This window comes from Malania oleifera, chromosome 1, assembly GCF_029873635.1.
Source record: "Malania oleifera isolate guangnan ecotype guangnan chromosome 1, ASM2987363v1, whole genome shotgun sequence".
NCBI classification, from domain to species: Eukaryota; Viridiplantae; Streptophyta; class Magnoliopsida; order Santalales; family Ximeniaceae; genus Malania; species Malania oleifera.
Genome location: NC_080417.1, coordinates 153,996,199 through 154,022,018, shown reverse-complemented (window position 1 = coordinate 154,022,018; position 25,820 = coordinate 153,996,199). Strand labels below are relative to the sequence as shown.

At 37.7% G+C, this 25,820-nt stretch overlaps 1 protein-coding gene across 4 annotated transcripts; it reads right to left on the bottom strand.

Moving 5' to 3' along the window:
* Nucleotides 1–872: 872 nt before the first annotated feature.
* LOC131167544 (E3 ubiquitin-protein ligase UPL1-like) lies at nucleotides 873–24,719 on the bottom strand. Of its 4 annotated transcripts, none has more exons than XM_058126348.1 (16): nucleotides 24,340–24,719; nucleotides 18,524–18,619; nucleotides 18,237–18,443; nucleotides 9,909–17,840; nucleotides 9,514–9,831; nucleotides 8,732–8,933; nucleotides 8,371–8,657; nucleotides 7,999–8,288; nucleotides 6,675–7,806; nucleotides 6,423–6,569; nucleotides 6,240–6,320; nucleotides 5,862–6,087; nucleotides 5,632–5,771; nucleotides 3,000–3,106; nucleotides 2,743–2,917; nucleotides 873–1,215 (listed from the first exon to the last, which is right to left on the bottom strand). In XM_058126348.1, exons 1-15 carry the CDS (start codon nucleotides 24,370–24,372, stop codon nucleotides 2,815–2,817), a joined length of 11,301 nt encoding a protein of 3,766 aa, XP_057982331.1. In that variant the 5' UTR covers nucleotides 24,373–24,719; the 3' UTR covers nucleotides 873–1,215; nucleotides 2,743–2,814. The 4 variants fall into 4 exon arrangements, with proteins under 4 accessions (XP_057982331.1, XP_057982343.1, XP_057982337.1 ...); XM_058126360.1 differs by having other exon boundaries at nucleotides 9,909–17,837; XM_058126354.1 differs by having other exon boundaries at nucleotides 2,749–2,917; nucleotides 24,340–24,713.
* Nucleotides 24,720–25,820: the final 1,101 nt, after the last annotated feature.

The window sequence follows — 25,820 nt, the reverse complement described above, 5'->3', positions numbered from 1 at the left end:
ATACTTCTATTATTTACAGCATTGGATATTAATTAATTCAAATTTATACTCTAAAATGATAATAGTGCTTGCTATATAGTTCATGATTTGTTGGCCTAAAATAAGTAGTGCTGTAACAGCATAGAATATGAGGTTAAATGGATAACATTTTCCATATTCATTCGTATAAAATATGAAATTCATATTGGTTTGTTCAACTGATTAGTCAAAGAATCGTCTAGTTTTCTAAACCGAGATGAATATCATATTTCATTATTTAACTTAAATAAATTTTTTTTCAAAAAAGAATCAGCAATCTAAACCATCCAAACAAATTAGCTCAAATAAACAGGTGTATATATTGCCGACCCTACATATTGTTGTTTTAGAGAGTGCAAAAACATTGAAGAAAAATATTGGAACTCGAGAAGAATATGAAGTTAACATTAACAAAGGAACTGGAACAAAGATTGAAAATGGAGAAGAACTTGCATGCCAAAAGGAAGGACATTATGCCCAACAAGGGTTACAGCCCATGCAACCCCCTACCAAAACATGATTCAATTCAACTCAAATTTAAGCCGAAGATTTAAACCAACAAAAACACAAATGCATCAAAATTTACTGGTTGTAATTAAAGCATAGAGTTCAAATCTTAAATTTAAATATACAAATTTGAACAAAATTTAATATAATTTTATATTATACTTTGTTCAAATTCATACAAATTCAAATCTAAGTTGAATATGCCAACAACATAGGGTGCATCACTTCCATCATTCCACTGAATTAAATACCATGCACAATCTCATATAATGAACTGCCCAATTGACTACACCAGATGCCGATATACTTTCGACTAATAAAATTACCATGGAGATGAAAACTGGTTATAGAACCAATTGCCCGAAATGACATATATTAAAGAATATTAAATCCATAACATCAGAACAACAATATTAACAAAAAGATACACATGCCTTTCAAGATACCATCTGCTCCCTGAATATATATATATATGTCGACAATGGCAAGAAACCAAAAAAAAAAGTTGTTCTCTATGCCACGGCTGCTGCAGAGCTCACCATTCATTGAAAGCCTGGGTGGTGTTATAAGCGAAGGATAATGCATGCTTCAACTGTAACTTTTTATCGAAAGTGTCCACAGTATTGACAATCCTTTCAAGCCATTTCTCAAAATATTGAAGTACCTTTTCTACCATAGTCGCTGATCCCTCTGCATAAAAATAAAACATGGACTTGCAGAAATCAGTCACACTTCTAATCTGCATATAGAGAAAATGCACCACTGTAACCCCATAAGCAGGTGCAACACAGGAAAACAATTCAAGTGCTTGTTGCTGGACACAATACTGCCAATGCCAAAGACCAATCATGATGGCAACATAGAACCAGCAACAAAATCTGCCTTTTTTGTGATGTCATCCAATACATCAGAATTATGAAGGAAATATATCTCGTGTGAAAAAAAAACCTTACAAAAATTTAAAATGAAAATTTAACATCACAATGCCCTACAAAGAGAGAAACTGAACAAAGGTAAACAGAAGGTAGTTCTTGAACCATTACTGTGTGCCAAAACACCAACTCACTTTATCATTCTTCTTTTGGAAGAAAATGAGGTATTAAAATAAAACTCGCCAACAGATCAAGCAATGGTGCAATATAGAAAAAAGGTGCACTTGGCATGTCCAGCCAAATAAATTCTACAAATGATGGAAAGGAATCCAAAGTACCAATATTAGAATGCCCAAGGTCTGACAAGGTTGTATGCCACCATATTATGCTTTTGCTACATATGAATAAATTTCATATTTTCAAACTCATTTAATCCAAATCCTTTGCATTTCCAAGGTTTTTTAAATTTTCCCACAACAAAAATTAATAGCTAAGTTAGCATCTACCAATCCACACTTGATTCATTCTTGTAAATCTGTAATCAAGACATCTCTTAGAGCCCTTCATTTAGATATTGGTAACATATTGGCAAGGAAACTCAATTTTTTAAAACAGGTTAAGGTAATAGAATTATGGAGAAAGAAAAAGAGAGTACGGCAAGAGCAAGAGAAATGGCAAAAAGGCTCACAAAACATGTGCCACTATTTATGATCACTGTTTTCTTGATGTAGACAAGTTCATTTGTTGTTATTAGCAATTATATAAAATAAAATTTTATAATTGCATGAATTCAAACCATTTAATTCATAAAAATGCACAAGCTTTACCCACTACAAAAATTTTTTAGAAAAAAAAAAAAATCATGACCAAACTTCCAGCAAATATCAAATTTCCAATGAGCTTAGTGCAACATTGGCAAAAAAAAAAAAAAAAACGGGAGCAGCCCGGTGCGCAAAGCTCCCACATATGCGTGATCCGGGGAAGGGGTGGCCCACAATAGATCTATAATATGCAGCTTTACCTTGCATTTTTGCAAGAGGCTGTTTCCATGCTTCGAACCCATGACCTCCATCCAGGTCACATGGCAACAACCTTACCGTTGTGCCTAAGCTCCCCTTCTTAGTGCAACATCGTACATGGACAAAATTTATTTTATTCCCTCCTATATGCAGGACTACTTTTCTATCCCTTCGCTCTGTCTCTCAGTTTCACTTCTCCTTTTTGGAATGTATTATGTACCTTTCATGTTTTCCTAACTCATTAACCCCGTAAAATAGCACATATCAGCAGATATGACAAGGCAGTTAGAAATATATATCTTGAAGGAGAAAAAGTGTCAACTGACATGTACATGACAATGTGAAGATGGAATGCTGGCATTGCTGGGGCAGGCAGGGATACCATACAGCAACTCAGGTCAACCAAAGCCAAACCCTTCACTAGCTTCATGGATAGCAAGCAATAAACGTTCCCGAAGCTGTTCCTTGGAAGAGTATTCCGGAAGGTCTAGTTGATTAAAGCTGATGAAAATAACAATTATGAATAAGCAACAATCCACAGAAAAAACAAGATCACTTTCATGCAAGTAATTGCAACACCTACCAGGTATGAGCCGATGGAAGCCGCTCCGGAGCTCCATATGCCTTGTGAATCTGAAACCTTTGAGGACCAGAAATACCTTGCAATGCTTTGAAGCCATCCAATGGAACCTTAAAACCACGAAGACATAGATGGTCAATGGCTTAATAGATAGAGTTATAGAAGGTCTTATAGTGACTATAGTTATAAAATCAAGAATTGAATCATAGATCAGAGTTCCAAATTTGGGAATCAGGAATTGAGAATTAAATCAAACCATACGATTCATATAAATTCCTAAAATCAATTCTAAATTAAATGTATATATCATATATGAGCCACAAGCAAAATAGTAAAATACAATCAAATTTTACACTTAAAAAACCCATATTCCATGTGTATGCTTTCCCTAAACTAATGAAGAATAATGGAATGAATCAAAAAATATTAATAAAAAAATGAACTTCATGCTGTTAAAGGGAAGGAATCAAGAAAATATAATAAAGAACTGTGCTTCTAGTGTTCATCAACAACTGAAAAAAAAAATATTTCTAGCACATTCTTTCTTGAATTAAAAATGGGAAAAACAATTAACCTAAAAATATGGTAATAATTGAACTACTACTAAAAAAATCAATTTTTCTGAATCTTAAAAACACAACGAATATGAGTACCACGTTAGCCGAGGAGTGTTTTGCTCCTTCGTGTCAATGGCTGAACACTCTACAAGAGTGGAACACGATCTTGCAAAAGCAACATAAGACCTAAAGTTCTACTCTCTCCTTTTTTTAGCACAAAACTGAAGTAGACAAGGAATGGAAGGTAACTGTGGGAAAATAAAAGCAGTAAAAAAAATGTTCTTGCGGATACGGTATGCCTAGAATCACGTGAATCAATATATTTGGATCGATTCGTTAGATTTACAAGGTGAATCAATAGATTTGGCAACGATTCAGCTATTTTTAGATTATCTATTAAGATTCAAATCGATTTGGTGTGGAATTGATATAAAACGTATCACTCAGAATTGTGAATCATAAGATTCTAACTACAAGTCTGACCACAAAACCCCATGAATTTTGTAAATCTTCATCAACTTCACAAAATTGATGTCTACATCTTCCTGACTAAATGTCAGAAACCCCAAAACTACACATTTGCAAAAAGCACTTCGCATATATGCACACATCATGCTGAGAATATCAAAGACAAAGCCACGCAGTTCATCCAGTCACTGGGATCTCACTACCCACTCTAACCCATGATTCAAAATAGCAAACCACACCCCTGTCCCCCACATGCCACTCACCAAGCTAAGTGGCGCTCACATCCTCTCACCAATATGGAAAAGTTACATGTTCCAAGTTACTATTATCCATCTCCATTTACAGGATTAAATACTAAGGTCTCAGAACTAGGAAAAATGGACAACCCAAAAGGGCCAGTGCCAGTATCCAACACATGTTGGACACGGACACGCTCCCAACACGGCTGGATACGTGTCCAACGCATATCCAGAATTTTTTTGTTGCTTTTAATTTTTGACATGTCCAGACACTCTAGGACACGGAGTAGACAAGCCCAGGACACAATTTTATGCTAAATGCTGTGTTTTGCTTTTCCTTCGACCACTTTGTACAAAATCCACCAAAAAATAGAGGCAGATTGAGGAGACGAGCAGGAGCTTCATCGAGGCCTTAGCTTGACCCTTGACCACATCCTCCCCCATCCTAACCATCAAACCAGCATCTCACCCTTCTTCGGCTGTTCACCCTCTTCACTGTACATCTCAGCCCTCTTTGCTTAAAGCTCGAAGCCTCTTCTTTGCCAATGTGAGTTGCTCCCACCTCCTTCCCTCCCTCTTCTCCATCTCCTTTCCAGGTTTTTTTAGCTGGTATGCAGAACCATATCACAAGGCTCTGATTATGCAACTTCAGTACTTCACAAAACCCCCCCCCCCCCCCCCCAAGCCCTCATTTTTTCAATATTTAAAAAAAAAAAAAAAACTATGGCTTATGATATTCATACATTGATGCCAATAATTTAATATTAATATCAAATTATGAATACCAATACTGTCATTATGTTATGGGAGTATGGAACTATGGAAGTATCAAATTATGAATACAAATACTATCATTATGTTATGGAAGTATGAAACTATGAAAGCCTTAACGATTTTTGGTTTTTGATGAATGATGAATGTTTCTTGAGTTCTTTAATATCATGCAATTCATAATTGACCACAAATGGTTCCTATTTCATTTTAAATTAAAATTATCTCAATATTTTTCAATTGAAAAGAAAAACATGCCTAAATATATATATATTAAATGTATCCCGGCATGTCGCATTCCTATTTTTACAAAGTACTCGTATTGCCGCAGCAGCTGCATCCCACGTCAGTATGGTGCTTCCTAGTCTCACACAAAGCGTAGATATTATTATTCATTATTAACGTAAAAATAAGATAAGGAAATGTGGCAAACCAATGAAAAAAGAAAAACACCATGTTAAAACATTGAAGCATGCACTTGTGTGCGAATTATTATCAAGTACTTATCATATGGAGAGAGAGAGAGAGGTCACTTATTTGAAGAAACTAAGAAACAGAAGGGATTTTAAATTTTAAAGCCATTTTAGTGAATCACATTACCTTTGATGTTCCAGTGACAAACTGAAGCAGTCTTGCCATGTCTTCTTTGTTAAAAGCTTTGACAACCTCCCAAAACCATTGAACAACACCTGATGCCACTGTGTACCCAGTGTACTCAGTATTGGCCTTCAGATCATCCACTGCAAGGACAAGAAGGTCAATCAGATATTTTAAGGAGAAAATGAGCATCTTATGCTCACAATAACAAGTGCACAGGCAAGCCAACTTACAATCAATTTCTGGGAGTCCACTGATTAGAAGCTCAAGCTCTTTATCATTAAAAATAGAAATAAGTTCTCGGGGTACTAATTCATTAAAACCTTCTAGAAAAGAATTAATCTGAGGACAGATAGCATTTGTCAAAATGTGCCCAGCAACAAGGTCCACATACTCATGCTTTGTTTCTTCTGTAACCCTTATATTTCTTCCTCCAGGTTTAAGCTCATAATCAGTAACCTTTTTCAAGAAGATCAAGAGTCAACAACCTTAAACAGCCTAACTTATACGCTCAACAAATTAATAGAAAATATCCCTAGAATGTTAAACATGAAATTAGAATAAGGCCAAAATAGTTTAGGCCTTGAAAACTCAAAATAGCATACTCATACCTCAGCTTTCTCATACAGAATGTGCTTTTCTTCATCCGCATCCATACTAAATGTAAGGTCAGGTATGTCACTCACATCATTCTGATTCAAAGAAAAAAATTTTAATGAAAAAAAAAAAGAAACCATTTCCTCCAGAAAACAAACTCCATAGCAAATAATGGAATGTGTTATTAAGTCACCAACCTCCAGCATCCACTTTAAGTTCTTGTAGTAATCAGGATCAACAGCCTCTATATCATGGTAAGTCACCTTCACACCAAGAATGTGCTTGTAGAACGATCGAGTAAAATGAACATCCAAGAGCTGTCCATCAAACAATGCTTTTGCAACCTGCAGAAGAAAGTGTGCAAGAGACAACATCACTTAAAGCCTTAAACAAACATCATAACAAAACAAATTACAAGATCACAACTCAGAATATTTCAGGAGAATCACCACGCGGCCTACAAATTTGAAGTACGAAAGATGTTCAGTCTGGTAGACAGAATTAGGGTTTGGTTGGAATGTAGCATTGTTTCCCACAGTGGTGAAAAGCAAAGCTCCCTTGTCAAAAATGACCCTTGAAAGTAATTGATACCACTCCCTTGTCAAACCACCAGCATCAATACCCTCCTCCCCTTGAAAATGCACATTCAATCGCCCCTTCAGATCTTGACTGGGTCGCATGCGCAACTGATTATATGAGTCTTCTAAAACATATGCACGCCTAACACTAATTCGCAACGGTCCAGTTATATTTTGCTCATGCTGTAGCCTAATTCTTGAACGGAAATATGCCCTTTTGTTGTCAAAATCAATCAACCTAGGTGCCTTCAACATCATAGAAAGTGACTTCTCCAACAATCCAGGATTCTGTCTAATAAATGCATTCAGAAGACGGCGATGCTTCTCAGAAAACCTTGCAAATGTTAGGGGGCCATCAAGCCTCCTCTGAGAATCCCAATCACATTTCATGGATGATTGATCGGAACTCCCAGCAGATTCTTTGACTTCTCGAGCTGTTACATTGATAAGATCTTGCTGCATGATGGAATGGTTTGATTGTAGCTTTTCACATAAAACGAAAAAAGCCTCGATAAAAGGCAAAAGCCTTTGGGTTCCAGGAGGAAGAGGAGGCGATAAGGAAGAGCTGCCCTGCATATGCTCCCCAACATTTGTATTTGACACGGCCAGAGAAAAAGAGCTCTGACCCAGTTGTGACTCACTCATGCTTATACAATCACTCAATTCTTGCCACAAAGGCTCCAGGGCAACATTTAGCTTCCACATAACAGCATGCTCTTCCTGCTTCCCATCACTCTCCATACCCTTGCTACCTTCAATATTAGGTGCAGTAAGAATGCTAAGCGATTGTAGTACACGAAGGATTGCAGCTCCGGCCATTGAACCAGCACTCAAACCCAGCATGTCTGTATTCTTCAAGGTTATAAGCTCGGAGACAGCTGAGCTGCTCAAACCACAAGCTAACTCAGAAAGCTCTGAAGTGAAGAATTTCCGATGGGGTGGAGCAACAGAGGCCAACTTCTTCAGAACCACTCCGGCGAGCATGTAGACCTTATCTGATAGCCTAATGAGTTGATAACCCAGGTTAGTCAGAAAAAAATGGAATGAATACAGGGTACTGGCAACAGGAATGGCTATTGCATAAAACCCAAAGAACAAATTTCAAATTAAGAACTAAAAATCAATTAATTTTAAGAGGTAATGAAAGTTGCATGAACAAAAATAGTGATAATTTTAAAAGGCTGTTTCACAGTACCCTTCACGGCCAAGAAGGCAACACAAATTGTGCAAATCAGGCTGCGGAAGTTGCAAGAAGATATTATAAAATTGGCTGCTTCTCTTTCCATCCGGATTGGATAACTCAGCACTTCCACCACTATCCTCCTGGTTAGACACCAGATCCAATGGGACAGGATCCTTTTGAACTTCACCTGTAGCCTCATTGACACGCAGATTTTGTGAGCTGTCTGTTTCCTGTTCAGACACAGATTGACGCTCTAATATTTTTGCAGCAGCATCAACAATTACTCGAAGTAGGCCCATAACCTGAACCACAAAAAATCATTGCATGATCATAGCATCTAAGATTGAAAACAATAACTCCATCTCAACAGAACCTCAATTATACCTGCTCAAGATGAGGAATACTGCGTAAAAATAATGGTCGATTCAACAGCTTCAAGAATAGTATCATAGGAACATCTCCTTTCTGAGAGTCATCCAGAGGCTTCAATGAAGCTCCTTCCTCCACTATTTTCTCCTTGCCTTTGTCCTTTGTCATTTCTGAATACCTTGGAGTTGACTCTGGCACAGAAGAAGAATCAAAGTAGAACAATCCATTTGCAACAGAATCATGATTTGTGGCCAAATAAGTCAAAATCTCAAGAACTCGGCGCAACACCAGTGGAGGTAGACCTGTAAGAAATACACTCAAATATAAAAAAAGTAAAGCATACAGATAAATATGAACAGAAAAATAAAACCAGTACCATTTAGCAACTGTGATCGACCATAAACAACACTCGACTGACAACCATAAAGTCTTTGGGAATTAACCATTGCCGATCCACTGACCAACCCTTCAGCCTCTGGTTTGATCATACCAAGCAAAAGACGAACTAAAATTGCCCTCGTAACACTATGAGCGCAAAGGTTCAACAAAAGTCTCTGCAGAAGGCCTTTTCCAAGAGGCTAACCATGTGAAAGTAAACAAAAGTCCCTATTAGTTGAACATCGTAGGCAACAAACATAATTACAGTTCTAAGAAAATTACAATATATCTGTTCAAAGTTCTTATTCCAAAAAAAAAATTAGAAAAGGAAAAAAAAATCAAACAATTTGAAAATTTTGACTATTGAACTTCAAGACAATTTTGAACTTTTCCTGCACAAAGTTTTTAAGATACGAAGAAAATCCAGAGTTTAAATTTGTCATCAACAAGTTTGCAGCAATGTGGAGATTAGTCTCCTGGTTCAAAGTCCATTCAATGCATATTAGAATTTAACAATTCTAATTCAACCAACAAAAAATTCATTCTGTGAACAATTTAGTCAAAAATACAAAATTACTTGCCTCAGATAAAAGCACATAGGTAAGTACATTTTTTGTCACAAAATCAAATTCCAGCTGTCAACGTTCATCTTTAAACCAGATGGTAAACTGATGACAAGAACAGGAACTACCCCAACTAAAATTTAAAATTAAGAATTAAACTATCTGAAACTTAAAAATTAAAATTATAAATTGAACTTGAATTAATACATAGCAGTACCTGAGCTAACTGTAGGAGCCGGATCAATGCTCTCAATGCATTTGCATCCATAAGAGGCTTTCCTTCGATTTCCTTCACCTTCAAACTATCTTCAATAGCAGAAGCTGCTCTACGGCTAATGGTAACTCCAACACCCCGGTCCATCACAGTCTGCCTGTCAAACCCCAAACCATTTCTTCTGTTACTAAATCGGTGACCGTTTCCAAAAATACTGCGAGCCTGATAATGACTCATCGCTCTGTCCCTCAGCATTTGGGCTTCAGCCAATAGTGGAGAAGGTAACGCGGACAAAACTGCTTCTGACGAAGTCAAAAGCACCTGGAACAAAAGAAAAAGCCAAAAGGTTAATCAAATTCAGTGACCACCGGGAAAAGGAAGAATTAAATAATGTGAACCTCTTCGCGCAAGTCAGCAGGAAAAGTAGCAATGATAGAAGCATTGTCCATGTCGACTGGTTGTCCTTCAGCCTGTTGTGCAACCCTCTGTGCTCGTTGTTGAGCCAACACTTCTGCTTGTATATCTGGAGGAAGGGCAGCTAAAAACTCAGGATCGATATCTTCTGCAGAGGCTGGAGCATATGTTGGAGCTGAATCAGACTGAGCTTGCTGGGAAGCTAGAACCTCTGCCCGTAAATCTTCTGGCAGTGCCTCCAAAAAGGTTGGATCGATAGCATTTGCACTAGGAGCTTCATTATTCATACTACTTTGATCAGTTTGATTAGCATCATGAAGAAATGGAGTGTTTTGTCTTGACAATGGCTCATCTGAAAGAGGCAAATGTTGCTCATTCTGATTTCCTTCAGCATCAGTGCCATTCATATCAACGTCGGCACTTGCCTGAACAGAAGGGTGAGAATCACCCGGATTGCAAGACTGGCCACCCGTTCTTAAAGACCCATCATCACCCACAGCCTGAATTGGCTCATCCTGGGGAAGTGCAAGTGCATCAGAACCTCCCCCACATTGCAGATCACCATGGGATTCTGCAGGTGATGTTACAAACTCTGGTATTGTCTGTAGCTGCTCACTGGTGATGGCATTTCCTTCAGCAATTTCCATGCTATCATTCCCATTTTGGGTATTGTCTGGAAAAACAGCTTGGGTTGACATTGGTTCATGTGCCTGTGGGCATTCAACTGCTTCTTCCACAGCAGAATCTATATTCGCTTGTCCTTGACAGGAAGCACTGTCAACTGTCTGATTAGTTTGGTGTGTTGTTTCGTTGCCATTCACTTCATTCTGACCTTCTCTTTGTTGACTGTCTGTGTAGTTTCCCTCCAACACCAATTGACCATCCCCAGACCCAGAAAGGTAGACATCTGATTGTTGTTTCTCCTGCTGTCTTTCGGGACTGCTTAAGGGAGCAGTGGTGCGCAACTGAGATAAGAACTGCTCCTCTACTGCCTGTGCAATAGCAGCAGCTTGACCACCTGCTTGCGGCTGGCCATCATCAGTCCATCGCCCATCACTTGTGCCTCTTCGTCCAGGCAATGGCAATGAGCCCATGCCTATAGAATAATCGGTCAATGGTGGGGGTGCTGCACTACCCAAACGGTCACCAAAGACACTACTTGGTTCATGATCGTATGTAAGGACAGGAGCATCAAACATGTAAAAATGAGCCACCTCGAAGCTTCCAGCTGACACAGATTCTAACTCCCTTGACGAATTCCCACCTGATGTCAACATTGAAGCCAGATCCCCCGACTGAGCTGGTCTCACGAGAAGAGGATGTTGAACACTATTTCCTTCAGATACAGATCGGTCCAAGGACGTCCTCCCTGTCTGACGGCGTCGTTCAAATCCTGAAGGCCTGCGGAGGCCAAAAAGGTCGTCCACATTCACCCCTTCAAAAGGTTCGGCAGTAACATCAATAAGACCACTTGCAGCGCCAGGTGGCCCAAGTACCTGCAAATGATCCAACCCATCAAGAGCTTCCCGCCACCTGACTTCTATAACACGGTTCTCATGAAAATCATCATCCTCTTCATCAACCATCTCATCATGATACTCATCCCCCAAACCAGCATCATCATGATCTTCCACATCTGTATCAGCTAGAGACATCAGAGCTGCACCATCTTCAGCTATATCCTCATCCTCATCCTCTCCCTCATCATCATCATCCTCATCCTCACCATCATCACCCATGTCATCATCTTCATCCCCCATATCATCATCAGCTCTATTCTCAACCCGAAAGGTCATCTCAATTTGGTCATTGTTGTGTAGCACACCACCTTCTTCCATCTCTTCACGCATGAAATCGATATTAAGTTCCATAGGTGGATTAGTCGCTACTGTACCCTCCACTTCTACCCTCATATCTTGCTCCACCGCCTGATTGGTATTTGAATCATGATCGCCTTCACTTTGAGGAGTTCCTTGTGGTTGTCTTTGCTCAGTTTCTGCCACATCTGCATGTTCATGTTGAATTCTGCCATTCTGATTATCATCTGCAGTCCCTGTGGCCGACTGTGTAATTACCTGGTCACCAGATCTCCCATTAGAACTAACAGACTTTTTCTTATTCAGGCCATCAGGTTTAAAAACTTGCTCACTGGCATTTGCAGCCCTTGTTAGACTTTCCAAAGCCTTCAGTATAAGATTCACAGTTTTGGGAGCATCAGGATGGTCCAAATCAATCACCTGAAGAATGCTGGTTAGGCACTCGACCATTCCTCCATCTATCATGCTTTTTGCTATGTCCGGTGAGCAACCTGAACCAGGGGGGCTGCTGGAGGAAGAATTTTTTGACAAAATTGAATATAGCAAGTCAACAAAAGAAAAAACTCTTTTATCAGGCAATAAGATGCTCTTTGAAGAATTGCTCTCCAAGTTCGAGAATGAAAATAAAGCCTTTGCAAGCTCATGAATAACACGTCTACGTCCTTCACCAGAACGACCACAAAGAACCACAAGAAACCATGAGGCCTTTTCAGACAATTTGTCTCTCCATTCATCAGGTCCTGCTGTCTTATCTATAGATAGTGGAAGAAGTCGTTGTAATACATGATGAAGTATCCCACCATGTCCAGGTCCATCTTGTTGGCTAGACCCACGGGGTTGACACAATTCTGAATCCCTTCTCAATACAACCCCAACTGCATGTACATACATCAGAAGAATATCACTCAATAACTTGAGGACAAAAGTCACTTTAGCCAGCCCTGCAGATCTTTCAGACAAACTGTCTGACTCCATCTTTCTCACATCATCAACCTTTGATTTACCCTTTACTTTGGTGGCAGGTTCATCTACCTCCATAGCATTCAAGTAACTTGCACAATCTTCCTGGCTGTTCGTTGAAGGGTATTTCAATACAATCTCAAGAAGATGGTCAATAACCTGAGTGAGATTGGCGGGAATCTTCTTGTGGCTTTTAGCGCACTTACCTGGACCATCGTTGACCTTATTTTCTGGAATCCGCACACCTTCATTAGATGACAACCCAAGTTCAACACTAGATGCTTTCGGTTTGTCCTTCTCCTTCTCTTTTTCTTTTGACAACATTACCACAGTCCTGCCTCCGGATGAGTCCAACTGACACACTGCAGCTGCAGCTTTCATGAAGATAACAGGATCTCTAGAGATAACAGGTGCCATTGACGTCAAAAACGTTCGTGGGGAGATACGGCCACCATGGCGGCTTCCAGTCAAGGTTTGGCGTATCTCCAACTCCATAGCAGTTTGCAGAGTCTGAGGGTCTTCAAGGAGATGGCGTATAATAGCAGATGCAAGGGTGTCATAGCCTGGGAAGAAGCAACTTCTAGGAAGATTAAAAAGAGCAGTCATGCCTCCATTTTCAAGGAATTCCACAGCTAAAGCATGTGTTTTCGTCAAGCGAGCACATAGCTGCAGAACAGCCTGCATGACCACAGCTGGGACATGCTGTTTTATCAAGTCACAAGCAACTATCAGCACCCTGTGGCTCTCCTCCATTGTGAGATAACCAGTCGATCTGCCCAGTATTTTCTCAAAGGAAGAGCAAGTTTCCTTCTCATTGACATCTGAACCCTTATTTTTTGCTGCAACAGATGCTGGTTCAGATAAGGGTGTATGCTCACCTGTTGAATCAAGAAGAGTTCCTGTTGGAGTTCCTTCTGTATTCTCACAAGAAACCCTGGGCCTGGACTGCAACAAGTTGTCCAAGATGAGCAGTAAAGCACTAATGCATTTTGGGACCAAAACCTCAGTCCCTGACTCATTTCTAGCCTTGAAGTTCATTAGAATATCAATTGCAGCAGAGATGATACCATTCTGCGCAGCTATTTCTCGAGTGTTTCCATCTTCAAAAAGTAGCAATGCTAAAATATGAGATATCACTCCCAATGCACTGGTATCCTTTGAAAATTCCAATGGACAGATTTTTAGCTGCTGAATAAGATAAGAAGTTACTCTTGGGCGATCCTCTCCCTTGTTCCGATTGCAAAGAGTCACAAGCAAATCGGTTAATGGGAATGCCATTGTATCAGTCTGAAATAACTTCATTGATGCATCAAGGATTTCATCAACAGGGGGCGCTTTTGTATGGCCCTCTTCTGTCACAACATCCATCGATTTGTCAACACTATCAACTTTAGATGTTTCTGATGAATTTCCTAGAGACAAGGCAAGTGCTCGAGCCAGCTCATCATCCTCCTGCACTGGATCTTCAGCGTGACTAAAGAGCCATTCCATGGCCATTTCAACACTATTGGTCTCAACCCGCCTCAATGCTTCTTCCGCTCTTGCCCTGGTAAAACCCATCTCAACTATGGTAGCAATTGTAGCTTCATCAGGTGGGGGTGGCACAAACCGTTGACTGGTACTTCCAGCAATACCACTGCGATTGCGATTCACATCTCCAACGCCAGAATATACATGAGTAACTAGTGAAACAATAGATGTGATGAAACCCAGATTACAATTGGGAAACATGGGGTGGTTCCAGACAGGAAGTATAACATCCAGAACCTGAGACTGCAGCATACGAACAAATGTTTCTGGGTCCCTAGGAACAGGAAACAACCCTATAGACAACCCAACTGCAACAGGTTGAACCAGCAACTGAGCCTGCGGTGCAGATGGTGATAAAAGGAGAGCTGAATTAACAAAATAATCAAGCAAACGACAATAGCTCTGTAATGTATCAAGCAACCATGAATTATGGAACAATGTGCTTCCTTCTCCAGCTTTTTCACGATCAATAGCAGATGATGAAACAGAACAAGGTAGTGACCATAACAACTGACTTGTAGCTTCAAATGTGGTGAGTAATTCCTTGAAAGTACCCTGAACATAGAAGTAATTAACCATAGCTGTATAACAGGTACGTCGCTTGCTATCAAATATGAGTGCCACCATGTCATCCACAACCTTTCCGAGATAACGGCATTTTACAGACAGAGACAAATCAAGCCCACCAGAACCAGAAAAAGTAAGAGCCTCAAGATATATCTTAGCAAGTGCAGTTCCAAGGCTCCTTGAAGCTGAACTTAATGACCCCGATTCAGCTCTACGACGGTTAGGTGATGTGAATCCCTTGACAAGAGCTGTGAAAAAAGAACGAAGAGTAGAAGCAAGCTTTTTAAGATTTTCCAATACAAGGACCTCAGGACTTTTCTTTTTGAAATCTTGGGTTGAGAAAGTCTCTGGTAAATTAGCAGGAACTTCAGAATCAACATTTAAAGCCTCCAAATGTCGGCTGGCCCTTCCACCCCGTATTCGTGTTAAGCCATGCCGACTACGACGATTTAGCCCATCACTAGAGCGAACCACTGAAAGAAACCCACGCTCTCCACCCCACTGAGAAAGAGAACCATTCCTAGCAGAAACTTGATATCTCACCACTGGAATGTTCGCATCATCGTCACTCTCTCTTCCAGCAGCATTAGATACAGCTGCATCAGCACTTTCAGGTTCTAGGTCACCACCATTCCTCTTCTCATCCACCTTGGAATCACAACACAAAGAAATTTGCCAGAGAATTTCCCTGTACACACTCCCAAGATCTTTCAAAACATCAGCATCTGCAGCACCCAATTCAGAGACAACAGAAGCAGTCCCCTTCAACAAGAAATTTGAAAGGCATAAAACACCTTCAAGGCTAGAAAGTGATCTCAAAACCTTTGTTCGCTGAGCAGCTTCTACGTTAGCAAGTTGAGTTCCCACGATGGAAACAAGAAGTTCATTCGTTAATTTCAAATGTTCTTTCAAAAATGAACACACCACGCGAGCCAGGGAAGCAGAATGTGGTGGCGAAAAATTTTTAAAAGCCACAGAGATACTCTGACCAACTGACACGGAAAGAGGCATTAAAGGCAATGTAAATAGCTGCATAACAGCTTCAATTCCCTTCCTCTCAACAAATATACGGCAGGTGTCAGCATTCTGAAGAATTGTTTCAAGAAGCCGAGCAGCATTGCTAACACATTCTGGGAGGAAAGACTCAATGTTCACCCCTGAAGCATCAGAAGATGGCTCAATAATTTGCTCAGAACTTTCCATCTTCGACAATTCCCTGACATCTGATGAAACCAAGTTTCTCTCTTCAATATCAGTTTCCATGGGAACAGGAGTAGAAGAGCTCCCAGAATCAGCTGAAGCAGAAGAAGCGTCAGTTCCAGATCCAAATTTTGAAATGGCATTTAAGATTTCAATAAGCATGTCCACTCCAGGCCCACGCAATGAGGAAGCGTGGCGCATTAGCTCATCCAATCCACTAGACAAGGATCCTGGGGTTTCACCAGCAAGGACACGAGAATATGCTCTGGAAGTAAATACTTTCACAAAGCACCTCAAAGCATTCCGATCTTCCACAGCCTGGAGGCCACTGTTGTTCAAACACAAGGCGTCCAAGCACTGAGGTATGCATGTTATGGCTTCTGCAGAACAAATAACACTGTTGAGTATAGCATCAATAAATGAAGAAGGAAGATCAGCAGCATCTAAGACAGGAAAACAGGTAGGATCCTTGTGAATGAGATCACTCATGACAGTAGCAGCAAGAGAAAACACCCCACCACCAAAATCTTTTGCTCGTCTAAAAATAATGCACAAACAATGTGGCAACAAACTCTCCTCGGAACCATAAATACGAGCAGTGCTCCCAGTTGCATATGTTCCAAGAGATATAGCACGTAGTAAAGCTTTCATCAACAACCGTCGGTGATAAGAAACCAAAGCTTCAGAATAAAGAGGCTGCATGTTATCTAGCTCAATTGAAGTACCTGATACTGCTTGTGTTCTCTGCCTACTACAGTCAGAACTTTCACCTTGTTGCTTTGAGCCATTTTCTATGTAAGACACTTCTACATTCAGACGTAAAATGGTATCATCCAAACCCCCCAAGTCTCTGAACAAGGCAGCAGCCGGAGTACTGTAATCCATAAAAGCTTCCAGAACGTGTACAGCTGAGCTGACCAAATGCAAGTGTTGGGGATCTGTATCTTTAAGAAGAGGTAGGAGAGTTGGTATGAATCCTGCTTCCCGCATGGCTGAGCAACCTGACGATGATGAGACCAAAACAGTGACAAGAGATAAAAGAGCCTCAGCAAAAACGACAGACCATTTGGATGTATCATTAGTGACAGAATCAATGGCCTTCTGCATAAGGCCAGATAGGATGCCACGGTGTCCACCAGAGGTTACAGCAGCCAACACTGTTGGCTGGCGAGACCGATCTTGGCATAGAGCTACCAGTGAAAGCAGGCTGAGAATTCGAATTTTTTCAGGGACCAAATCTTCATAGCTCAATAATGACACCAATTCATTGATGAATTCAGGTTCATTATTAAAGAAAGAAGCCAACTCGTCAGCATCACTGCACGCTTGAATAAGAACTACAAAAGCATACAGACGGATGCATGTGTACTGCAGTCGGGAAGATAATGAGCAGAAAGATCTAGCAAACCGTAATCTTGTCAAAAGTAAAAACCTTAAACTTGTGGGTACTTTGTAATCTGAAATCAACCTGTTCAAAAGCTCAAGTTCGGTTTCCTGACAATTGTTAACATTAGGCAAATGAATAATTTGTAAACCCTGCGTGGACTGCTCTACAACTGGGATTTCATTTGATGACTCATTCACTGTATAGAATTCAAAATGGAGGGTGCAACCTAAATCATAAGCAATTGGATCACACCCATGCTGTACCGCGCATGCAACTAATCCAAGGCCTTCTTCCTTTCCCCCCCAACCTTGTGCAAAAGCAAATAACTTTGAACTCAGCGAAGCATCTCTTATGGTGTACTTTCCAACTGTTTTCTTCAAAAAAGCGGCTAAAGTCTGCAGGCAAGCCTCAACTACATCTGCATCTGTGGATGCAAGCAGAGACGAAAGATGCTGCTGCATATTGATTTAGGGGAGAAAAATAAAAAAGAAAAAAATATATATATTAATTAAATATGACCCAGGGAGGTAACTATGTGTTGGTGTGTGCTATAACCTTTCACATGTATCAAAAATACATGCAGATCAAGCAGGCCTGCTACAATCAAGCAAGGAAGAAAAGCACATAAGTAAAAGATATTACATGCCTAACAATGGTACAAACATAAACCAAATTCAATATTACTCTAGCAAAAGGGGAAAAGGAGGAGGTAAGAAATGCACCCAACTCCCAAAAAATGCATAAGAAAGAACTTAAGGAGAATATTAATCCGCACAAGTGCTTATTTGTGCAGTTCTCCAAAAATATTTGTATGAGCAAAGGAAATAATTTTCCTAAAAGAATAATAATACCTCATAAGAACTATAGAAGTGCTTGTTTGTACAGTTCTCCAAAATTATTCTGATAACACGTAAAATCTGGAGGACAGCTTCTCTTGGGAAGGGAGGATCAGATTCCAAAAAATTATCCTCAACCTGCAAATCCCTCCTTGATTTTATATGTTTCTCAAAAAATGAATCAAAATGATTGAAAAGATCAACCCAGTGATGGAAATCCCCCTGCACAAACAACAATGCGCATCAACTGAATAGCAATGAAGGAGCAGCAAAATCTTAACACATAAGGATCAAAAAATCACCTTATCAAACTCCCAAACAAAACTCTTCAGAGGTTCTCCAATATTTTCAAGTGGGACAGCAGTAACACTGTTGATGAAGGATCTAATTTTGGGAGGCTGTGAAAAAAGTAGTAACTGAATATCACACTAATATCTCAGCAAAAAAATAGTATATCGAAATATCAGGATATAGCAAGTGAATCATACAAAAGATCGTATGAATAAGCAGATAAACCAAATAAATCTATACTAAGCCAACTGTCTATTTGAAAGCATTGGTTCCCCTTCAATGCAAAGGCCATCAATTTATGTGCAAAAAAAAAAACATGAATGCCAGCAGCAACATCACCGAGCCTACTTCTTACATTATATCAAACTCATTATAGTAGCTAAAAAGAATAATATACAACATACAGATTTCACACATCAGGCAAGGAAAAAATGAAACAATGTTAGTAACAGAGCTGATTAACTCAAGGTGGCAGTTCAACATGTCCGATATTATGCATGTTTATTTGATCCAAAAAACGAGTCCACTAGAAATTGGGAAACCAGGGAATTGGGGCAATTCAATGCCTAAGTGACAGTAACTGCTGCTGTCTACAGCCCTATCATCACCTCTATTGAGTCACGCTGATGTGTGGTCCTCTTATTTCCCCTTCCTGTATTACCCTCAGCAAACATGGCCCTGTTCAGAGTGGGATTTTGTATCCTTTCCATATTCACTGGACTCCATGCCTTTAAAAGTAACATATGCTTTTGAAGTGTACATGTTTATTAGCCTTATGTAGTACTGCACAACCGTAAATGCTGATTTTTTATTTAATGATTAAGGCACTAACCAGAACTAACTAACTGAAAAATTATTTATAACAAAAAAAAGGTGAGAAAAGAAACCCAAAGTTGAAATTCAATCAATAATCTTACATGCAGATATAAAAGGGTGAAATTTCAGCAAATATTGGGGATATTTTCAAAAATTAAATAAGTCAAACCTGATCATACAGACTGAGAAGCTTCAAATCACTTCTCAAGATAAAATTTGGCTCTAACCAATCAATCTTCATTTATTTATTTTTTGGGTCAGAATAGTTTTACAGTCCAGACAGTTTTACCATGGCTGTCTTTCAACAAGACAGACAAAAAGCATACACCTATTATATTGGTTGTCAGTGCCTATGGCTCCATCTAATATACAGCGTTGTGTCTCATGCTTTTGTCGGAGGGTGCCTGCACTGGTCACCAATGAGGTGGTGTATGATGCTAGCGGAGGAGGTAGGGCAGGTGTGTTTTAGAGATTTAATTTTGTAAATGCCTATGATTGAGTGTGTTGAAGATCCCTAACAAAGAGTAAGTGTTTGTTTTTTGGGGGAGGTGGGGGAAAGGGATTAACAACTTCCTTTTGTTCATTATTTTCCATGTCACAGTTAATGGTGAACCCAGATGTTCATTCAAAAGTAAAGGGGGGATTAGGCAAGGGACCTGGCTATTATCTCCTTTTCTTTTTTGCCCAAGTCATGGATGTATTTAAACTTAACAAAGCGGATCAGATCAGATAATTCATGACTGGTTAGGAGGATTATAGGGTGGACAAATTACAATCCATATCCGACTCAAATAAGTAACAGTTAGGATCAGATAATTTGTGGCAATTGACACATAATCAATCATTCCTAGGAATATTTTTTTCCCTGAATTGGTTGATAACTGATTTCTTTACATAATAATTGTCTATGTTTGAATTTACAATTTGGTAAATCGTAAAACATTTACTAAATACAAAACATAAATATTCTTAAAACTACATCATAAGTGTAAAATCCATCTAAATTCAGATACAAAACATATATATTAAAATATAATTCTCAAAAATTAACAAAAACCCACAATTCAAAATGTAATTTTCCATACAAATTTAAATATAAAAGCATAATTATATTAAAAACTAATACTCAAACAAATTTATCAATTGATGCTTCTTAATAACTTTAAAGCATGAAAGTCTCTATAATCAATTGTAGTGTTTGGGAATGTCACACAACAGCATCCACCACAAAACTGACAAAGCAGTTCGGATTAGTTAATCCATGGCACATAAAATTGTATGGTCAAAATGCAATCCATATCTGACTCGTTTAATAGGCAGATCAGATATGAGCCAGTCTAAGCGAACTAAATTCAGTTCACATTAAAAAAATTTTATCCATTTTCCCAAGTCTAGATGTATTATAGGATGCAAAGGCATTAACAAAGGTCTAGCGAAGGGCATTACATTAGCTAAGATGATGTCCGTTTATCTCCTTTGCCTTTTGCAACTAATATCATTTTTTCATATCTGAGGAATTGCTTCTCTAACATGTTGACCATTTTGCATATTTTTTAGAAGGCTTAGGGGACAAAGGTTAATTTTCCCAAAATTGAACTGTAAGTATTGATGTTGATTCTAGCATTTTTTTTCCCGTCCCAAATGGAATTGCAGGTATTGAGGTTGCGTTTCATTAATTATAAGCAACTGAACCTGTCAAACCTCAAATAAACAAGCAATAAAGGATGGGGCAACCAAAAACTTAGGAGCAAAAACTTCAACAAGTTTGTTCACTTTTTTACATTTTTATTCTTTTGATATTTAGGGCTAGATTAATAGTTCTTTCCTAGTTTTCCCTTTGCAGTCATACTCAACATTTTGCCCAAATAAATTCAATTTTTCAGTGTCATTTTAACATTTACTGACGTTATTCAGATTCAATACATGCAGCTGTGCAGCAGATTCATACTATTTATCAAAAACTATTCATAGTCTAAAGATTAGGTCTTGAAATAAACGATTTTTAATTTCTGATTCAGTACATGCTGGTGGGAGAAGACTCACATTTTTTATTCAAAAAAAATCACAGAAAAAAGATTAGGTTTTTTGAAACACATAATACTTAATTAGAATTATATGACAAATAAAATGCTATAATTAAAATTTTCTTTGAGACTAACTCATATTCTTTTAGTTCATTAAACATAACAAATGGAAACCAAAACAATAGATAAAATACAATATTTAATTTCTAAATCAACTTGTATTATTTTCCTGAATGTAGAAGGCAAAATTGTCGCTAGAATAGTACGATTTGTATTGATAAAGCCATAAAGCAGTTCGAACTGCATGGGAGAATCACAAAAGGCAGTGAATCGAGGTAAACTCTGATTCACCTGGTGAATCGCTGAATCAAATTGAATCATACAAATTGTAAGATTTGGATGCAACTCATCTAGAACCCAACTTAAAAGATTTTTAAACCTTTTTCCTTCTTCAAGGAGGACTTCTATTTGCTACTTAAATGAGTTCGACCCTCCAAGAGGGAAGAAAGAAGTCTGGTGGCCCTCTCATTCTGCACCTCTTATTTCTGCCATTAGATAAGATTAGAAGAAAGTTATAGAATGAAACCTGTCTTGAGAAGAAAAAATTCAACTAGGTGGGTGAGCTTTTGGTTGGCATGCTGCCCTATCCACTGCTATGGATTTAAAGATCTGATTTACATTAGTTTTTAATATTTTAGAAAAATTTTCTTTACTTTCTCTTCCCGTTTTAGTTATTGAAGCAAACCCATGCTTTAGAGATGGCTTTTTTTATTATTATTAAACACCATAAAATTCAAATATTTATTGTTTTTCATTGATTCATTTTCTTTAAAACCATAAAGTTCAACTTCTCATTAAGTTTTTTTCTTAATTCCTCTCATTTTTTCAAAGAAAGCACACACATGAATTTTTTTATTGTTAAACATGTAAAACTACACCACAAGCATGAAGTTCAATCTTTAATTTTTTTTCCCGTGGAGCTTATCTTACTTTTTAGTGTATTTTGAATTCTTTAACTTAGTGCTTTAGTTTTGAGTCACATAACAAGCGTTATAGTTCCAGAAACTAGCTTAACTTGATATTTGATAGAGGTGGAATGGTTAGATCATGGTATATTATATCTTGCTTATATGGCTAGTTTTCCTTCTACATCAATATATGTATTGACTTAAATAGATCATGGTAGGATTTAGACCTACAAAATTTGCTTTGAGGGCAAGCGCCATTACAATTATCAACATGAATGATCCATATTTGGTGAAATTTCAATGTATTTAACTATTTTACTTCTTGTACATAAATGAAAGTCATTAGGAATAGATTTTTCAAATTTTGCACCAAATTTTACGATTCAATTCGATTCTTGATTCACGATTCATGAAATTGGGATTTCGATTCACGATTCGAATCTCAATTTGACAACTATGGGTGGGTGTAAGTATTACCCCGGTTTGCAGAGGCAACCTCCTTTCTGCTGCCCAAATAATCAAACCCATGGGGTCCAAATTCCTTTTGCCTAAACAATCAATAAAATATTAAAAGCAGCATGCATCTATCAAATTTCAAACATTAAACAAAAATCTCTGTGAGTGACAAACCTAACTGTAATGAGAAGGCCAAAAAGAATTAGGAGTACAAAATATACAGAGTTTCAATACACTTGTTAGATCTAAAGAACCAGAGGTAACATCATTATGAGACGAAATAAGAGGAAGGTAATTTGAAAGGAGTCATATGGAGAAAAAAGATTGAAAGCAATGAACAACAAATAAAACATCAAAAAGCATGAGAGCAAGCAATTAAGGACACAACTAAGGTCATGGAAATATGGTACGGAAATTTTTTGTCTCACACCCAGTGGAGTAGCATACCAACCTTGGACATGGGAGTGAACCAAGAAAAATCAAGAACAGCCAGTGCCTATTGTTAAAATTTTCGACCATGCTGGCCCAAACCTTACCTGACCTGACCATGGCCCTAGCACAGAGGAGCGCAAACAAGCCCAGATTAAAAAGTTGTTAAAAGAATTCATGCTGGTCCCTATGCATATGATATATAATGCTTCCTTACCATATTTCTAGTGTTATTATATCCCTTTCAATCAAAATAAAACGAGCAGTGTACAGATCCCAACAGATAAGCAGCATCATTAATCATCTTATACATCAGTCATTGGCTCTTGACATAACAATCATCTATTAAACATCAATCAACAAGCCTTGTGATTTCTAATGTTTTGCCCAACCCTGGGACTGATGGACAAAAGTTGCAGGCCAGTATCAAGCCAGCATAACAAATCTATAGGACTAGATATATTCAATACCAAGAGAAATAGAATGGGCAAAAATCTGCACAGATGAGGAGGGAGGGAATAGTGATATAATGATTTATGATAAAAATAAGTAAATTGCTGACTGCAAAAACAAGTAATTGGGGGTTGGATTAGAAAAGTTACACCATCTAAGTTCTTGACTTTGAACATTAATGCCCCTTTTGGTTTCCAAAAAGGTAGCAAATAATTGGATGCCAAAGCAATAGGAACAGAAAATAAGTTGACGCAGTTTAAATTTTTTGTGAAGTTCATTGTAGGAACAAGATAAGATATAACATAATAAGAAGTTAAACCATACAGATTCAATTTTTTGACCATCTGAATCACTGTCCGATAAGTCACAACCACAGATGGATATTGATGCTAATGGCATCAAGCCAGCAACCAAGAGAAGCAGGATAAACCCTAGAACTATCAGCCTCCATACAGTTAACACCTTTAAACAGCAACCATAAACAAATAAAATAAGATCAAATTGGAAGGATCGATAATTCAACTGAACAACTCTAAATGCTAATACCGGAATCGAGCAATAGATAACGAAATCAGCATAAAACCTAACAATATCGCACCCCAGGAAGCAAAAACAAAAGCATCACTATCCCAGAAAATAAAGAAGTGCAGAATATAATCACGCAACGGCGGCTCTACTGACCACTTCTAAAGCCCTCCGCCTCTTCAACTTCATCTTGAGATTAAAAGCATTGCCCGAATCAAGCTGCTGATGCGAAATTGATCGATTCTTTTCCGAGAATCTATTGAGTGGAGGCTCGAGATAATCGAAGTGAATGAGAGACGAAGTCAAGTAGGGTTCTTGCGAGGAAGATCGGACCGTGTAGAACAAGACAAGAAAGGATGAGCGGCGAGATAAAAGATCAGCACGGCCCGCACGGATGAAAAAAAAACAAGCTTTTGTGATCGAATTCTAGGGTTTTCAGTGCAGAATTTACAATTTCAGTTGCTACGCGATCAGATAGAGAGAGAAAGAGCGAGGGAGGGAGAGAGAGAGGAATTCCAACTAAAAGAGATGAAGCTAAGGAAGCCTGGAGTGTCGTATATTTAAATAGAGAGAGAGAGAGAGAGAGAGAGAGAGAGAGAGGGCAAAAAATAAAGGAAAAAAAAACATGAGAAAAAGGGGGAGGAAATAAAGGAAAAATAAAATGGAGAATTTGTGTGTCAAAATTATTTTAGAGTTATTAAAAGCAATGAAATATTTGTAATATTTAATATTTAATGGATGATTTGATAGGATATTTTATTTTTATTTTCATTACAATACAGTAAAAAATGTAAAAATAATATTTTTATATTTATTATTTATTATTAATTTATATTGTAAACTTTAAACTCACAATTGAGAATTATATTTTATAATTTTATTTATTTATGGTGACTTTTTGTCACAACAATTATAGTTTATTTTTATACAAATTATTCAACAAATATTTTCATGATTGTATAAATTGGCACAAAAATATTCATATAACAAATTCTCTCTAGTAAGATTTAAGACTTAATTTGTTATTATTAATACTATCTGATAAATATTTTTATAATGTCTAGTGTCACAAATAATAAGACGATGCTTAGAGTGCAAAATATAATTATTAATTATATTTATTATAATATTTTTAATATTTATATTTTTTGTGTTTTTTTATTATTTAAACCATGTTTGAATTGATTTAATGACAGCAATAAAGATTACTTACTTGATTCAATTTTTAAAATATAATCAAACGGGATTTTTAAAATTTTATTTTAATTTTTTATATTAATACAAGTAAGTTGTTTCGATATCTAAATATGCCTGAACATTAAACTGTAGATAGACGAACATGTATGATAATTTTTTTATCTATAAAATATTTTAAAAATATTTACAAAAAATGTACACACGTGCTCGTCAAAATATGACCTTGCCTAGATGGGAAAAAAATAAGAATTTTATCAAAATTATCCCTTAATCTATAAACTACAAGTGTAATTTAAAAAATTCTAATTCAATTATTAAAAGGTCGGTACATTTTTTCTATAATTAATAAAATTCTAAACAAATATATTGAATTATAAATTTATACTTTAGCCAACGTTGTATAAATAAAACACTATTTTTACAAAAAAAAGTTCAAGTGA

Bases quoted from the DNA above. Each gene is read 5' to 3' on its own strand.
- LOC131167544 (XM_058126348.1), bottom strand. From the start codon at position 24,372: ATGAAGTTGAAGAGGCGGAGGGCTTTAGAAGTG. The intron at 9,832-9,908 runs GTTCACATTATT...CTTTTGTTCCAG, and splicing joins CTGCTGACTTGCGCGAAGAG to GTGCTTTTGACTTCGTCAGA. The intron at 6,088-6,239 runs GTATGAGTATGC...TTCTTGAAAAAG, and splicing joins TTCTGTATGAGAAAGCTGAG to GTTACTGATTATGAGCTTAA.